At 35.7% G+C, this 4,915-nt stretch overlaps 1 protein-coding gene across 2 annotated transcripts; it reads left to right on the plus strand.

Annotated features, from left to right (window-relative positions):
• On the plus strand, nt 1,161–4,052 carry LOC107647858 (protein RTF1 homolog). 2 transcript variants are annotated; one of them, XM_016351903.2, is made up of 2 exons: nt 1,161–1,347; nt 1,789–4,052. In XM_016351903.2, the coding sequence occupies exon 2, from the start codon at nt 1,823–1,825 to the stop codon at nt 3,761–3,763; it is 1,941 nt and encodes a 646-aa protein (XP_016207389.1). In that variant the 5' UTR covers nt 1,161–1,347; nt 1,789–1,822; the 3' UTR covers nt 3,764–4,052. The 2 variants fall into 2 exon arrangements, with proteins under 2 accessions (XP_016207389.1, XP_016207388.1); XM_016351902.2 differs by having other exon boundaries at nt 1,161–1,343.

The raw sequence follows: 4,915 nt of genomic DNA on the forward strand, positions 1-4,915 counted from the left end.
CTCAATATGGTGTCCTTAGCTCCCACTTGAGTTTGAGGGGGTGTTAAGAGAATAATTAGAATCAAATTAGATCAATTAGTATCATTTGTACTTATATAACGTATCTGTATATTAATAGTAGGATTCTATGCTTTTATTACTTTGATTATTCTAACAGCTATATATAATTATATACCTTTTGTACATTGTACTTTTTTTCAGAATGAATAATACACAAAATACTTTCTTTAGATTGCGCTCTTATTTCTAACAAACGGTTTAATTAAGTTCCTTTTGAAAAAATAGTTTAAACAATAAATGTTTATATTAAAAGTAATTTATAAATAAGTTATTTTATATTTGATTTTATGTGATAAAAAAAATTTTATTATGAGAGAAGTCATTTTTTTAACTTTTCCATAAGTACTTAAATAGCTTAAAAAACTACAATTTGATTCTAAAAATTGTACCAGACATTAATACTACTACTTTTTATAAGTTAAAAATTCAAAAAATTAACTTTTAAAACTTTTCAAACGAATCCTAGGTCATTGAATTCTCAACACATATGCTAACTTTCACAAAATAAATTTACAATTAACAACAAAAAATAGTAAATATTTTTTAGAGTAAAGTATCGTTTTTATCCCCAACGTTTTGGGTAAATCTTATTTGTGTTCCTAACGTTTAAATCGTCCTATTTGTATCCCTAACGTTTGTAGTGATTTAATGTTATCCTGCCGTCAATTACACATCATGAGCGCTTTAGTTTGAGTTTTAAAAATCTCTTCTTGAGGTTAGAATACAAATGTCTGGGATTGAATCGATGATCTACTCCGAAAAATAGCTCATCAAATGTTGAAACTAATTCCTACAACATTTACATAATTCACTTTTCTAGGGATATAATTGAATCTAAACACAAATAGTGGGTACAATATTAAAATCGAACACATCCAAGTGAGACCTAATTGAAAATGAATACATCCAAGTGAGAATAATTGAAAAATATAATTTGATTTGTTAGTATAATTGATAGTAGGATAACATTGAATCACTTTTATAAACGTTAAGGATACGAATAGGACGATTTAAACGTTAGGGACACAAATAGGACTTACCCCAAACGTTGGGGAAAAAAACGATACTTTACTCTTTTTTTTAACAAACATGTAATCCACGGATACGGATGTGTTATTTGTGAACGTCCTTTGGTTTAATCTCAAGTCCAAAATTGTTCCCTCCACCCTGTTTTAGGGTTTAGCGGTTTTACCACTGAGTTCACCTGATAACCACAGATTCTGCACTTTTCCGGTCGATTTTCGACTCTGATTTCTCGCGTCTTTTGTTTTCTGCAACCCACTGTAAGTAAGACCTCTCTACTTCCAATTTCAATTTCATCGCTAAAAAGTAGTATCTCACACTCACAATATGGTTTAATTTTTTACTCTTATCAATATTGTCGCTGTATTCTTGTTTTCTTCTCCTTCCTTCTCTCTTTACCGCGAAGAGTGGGTTTTGTTCTGCTCTGCATGTTATTGCTCGAGAATATTAGGGTTTATATGTGGTTCAGAACGAGCTTCGTTATGTTGCTTTTTTATTTGATATTCGTTCGGATATAAGATACATTGCTGAAGATAGACTTAAAAAAATCGACCAGGAAAAATCACGTTGTTATTTCAATTTGATTTTGAGCATCATAATTTCGAATTTTTATCGTAATTACTTGAATTGCTGAGAGAGATATATCAATTATGCATCAGTTCAATTGGTTAGACCTTGAAGTTGTGTGATATATGTGATGTGCAGGGTACATTGATTTTACGCTGAAGCCGACGAAATTATGGCGGATTTAGAGAATTTGCTTTTGGAGGCTGCAGGGAGGACCGGGAGAAACCGAAATTCTATTCCGCCTTCTAGAAGAGGACGTGATGATGGGTATTCGGATGGTGGGACTGACTCTAGGGAGGATGATTCCGATGGTGAGATTGGTTATGCTGGCAGAAAGCCCTCTGGATCTCAAGTTCCTCTCAAGAAGAGATTAGATCCAGCGGAGAGGGATGATAATGAGGGAAGTCAGGAAGAAGGGGGTGATGATGTTGATGGCCGTTCTGATCATGAGGATGATAGTAGTAGCGAATCGAATATTGGCGATGATCTTTATAAGAATGAAGATGATAGACGGAAGCTTTCTGAGATGACTGAACTTGAAAGAGAGATGATATTGTCGGATAGGGCTTCTAAAAAGGATGATAAAAATCTGCTAGGGAAGATAGTGTCAAAGCGGGAAAAAGGAAAGGCAAGTGTACCTAGAAAACAGACTCCTCCTCTCCCATCATCTCGTGTGCGTTCATCAGCCAGATCTGCTGACAGATCAACTGCCAAGGATGATGCGTTAAATGAACTGCGTGCAAAGCGTTTGAAACAGCAGGATTCAGAGGCAAACCGCAAGATGACAGAGGCATCTGGAGGTTCAGGGACTGGATTTTTAGCCAAGCACAGACCTTTCACTTCAACAGGCTTTAGTAGCTCAAGTCAAAGTGAGAGTGAAAGTGGATCTCATAGTGACGATGAAAGAATTGTTGACAGTGATGATGACAGGGCATTATCTGGATTTGAGGGTCCTTCATTTGAGGATATAAAAGAAATCACCATTCCCCGGTCAAAACTTGCAAAATGGTTTATGGAGCCTTTCTTTGAGGAGTTAATTGTTGGTTGTTTTGTGAGAGTTGGCATTGGTAGATCAAAGTCTGGGGCTATTTACAGGCTATGCATGGTGAAAAATGTTGATGCGACAGATCCTGATCGACAGTACAAATTAGAGAATAGAAGCACACACAAGTACTTAAATCTTGTCTGGGGAAATGAAACTTCTGCTGCAAGGTGGCAAATGGCTATGGTTAGTGACTCTCCTCCACGAGAGGAGGAGTTTAAACAGTGGCTTAAGGAACTGGAGCGAACTGGTGGTCGGATGCCAATCAAACGAGATGTGTTAGATAAAAAACAAGCTATAAAAAAGATCAACACGTTTGTTTACTCAGCAGCTACTGTAAAGCAGATGCTACAAGAGAAAAAATCTGCCTCATCAAGGCCGCTAAATGTTGCGGCTGAAAAGGATCGCCTGAGGAATGAGTTGGAAAAGGCAATACTTATGCATAATGAAGCTGAAGTGGAGAGGATCCGGGCAAGGCTGCAGGAATTGGAGGCATCCAGGGAAGCTAGGGAGAAGAATGCTAAGGCATTGAGGCTTGCTGAGATGAACAGAAAGAACAGGTTTGAAAACTTAAAAAATGCTTCCGACTTAAAGCGGAAAGCTTTGAAAGCAGGGGATGCAGGTTATGATCCATTTTCCAGGAGATGGACTAGATCAAGGAACTATTATGCTGCAAAACCTGGTGAAGAGGCTGCTGACAGAAACAACAGTGCTGGCAGCAAAGTGGCCATTGCAGGAAGCACTATCCCGAATGTAGCCGTGAACGCAGAGGCTGGCATGGTGGCTACAGCTGTGGCCTTGGAAGCTGCTGCTGATGCTGGGAAGTTAGTTGACACAAGTGCACCCGTCGATCAAGGGACAGAGTCAAACATGCTTCACAATTTTGAGCTGCCGATTTCATTATCATCGCTTCAAAGGTTTGGGGGATCCCAAGGAGTTGAGGCAGGGTTTATGGCTAAAAAGCAGAAAGTAGAAGCAACAGTTGGATTTAGAGTCCCAGAAAATGATGGAAGAAGGCACGCGTTGACATTAACAGTTAGTGATTACAAGAGAAGAAGGGGGCTCCTTTGAAATTGCTCCTACTGTCATACTTGTTGAGGTTAACACTTCCTTTCAGATAGGTATTTTTATCATTTGGGAACACTCTTCTAGGTATTAATATTTGTTCCGATTCTAGGTATTAATATGCACATAAAGTCAAGTTTCATGCTTAATGCCAATGTATTATTATTTAGAGATAATAACAATGTTCTTGTGTGTGTTTAGATTATAATGTGAAATTAGGATGAGTTATGCCATATCTTACAAACAAATATGTTTAATAAGCCCTAAATCTTTAACCAGGAAAGTTAGGATTTTTAATCTTTTTCCAACTTATTAATTATAGAGTTCTAGAGTCCAAATTTCATCTTAGGATGCTGGTCATATTGTTAAGTTATAGGATGGATATAACTAACGTTGTTTATAATGTATTATTTATTTATTTATTAGAATTATAATTCAGTTTGCTTACATAATCCAACCCATATGAATTAGTTATAAAAACCAAAATAAAACTTTGTTGAAGTGTTGCAATACTGACTCTCGTTTGGGGGCACTCCACTACCCGCCGTGATACAATTAGACAAGATCTGGGATTTGGTCTTCAAAATCTCTGCAATTCAACGCCAATGGTTATATCTCAATACGATGAGTTATTTATCGGCATCATCTTTAATTTGAATTTTACTCCCATCATAGTGAAATGTTTTGATATTATCATATTGTTTGACATGTCATCTAAAAATGCTGAACATAACACGATTAAATTGTGTCACGTATATACATGTATATGTATTTTTGTTCCCGGGTTTTGTTTTCCCGATTATTAGATGAGGTGTTGGATATTACATTAAAAGATTGAGGTATATGTGAACATAACTTTTCCTCCATAACTTAAATACATTGATTTCTCAATATAAGCAACAATCCATTCAAAGTGAACGAAGTATATAAATAAATCACGGAGAGTTACAATGAATGATATATAAATGCTTTTTTTGAAACTTTAAATAAACTGTTCTAACTAAGTGTAAACTGACAAAGACTGAAAGACCAAATAATGGATAAGAATTCTTGAAATATTGAATGTGTGAGTTTGTGATGTAATATTTAATATTGGAATTTATCTAATTTATTTGAACGAAAAAAAGTATTTAATAAGATAATTCTTTATAGAGAAAC

The sequence above is a fragment of the Arachis ipaensis genome, chromosome B06, assembly GCF_000816755.2.
Source record: "Arachis ipaensis cultivar K30076 chromosome B06, Araip1.1, whole genome shotgun sequence".
Taxonomy (NCBI): domain Eukaryota; kingdom Viridiplantae; phylum Streptophyta; class Magnoliopsida; order Fabales; family Fabaceae; genus Arachis; species Arachis ipaensis.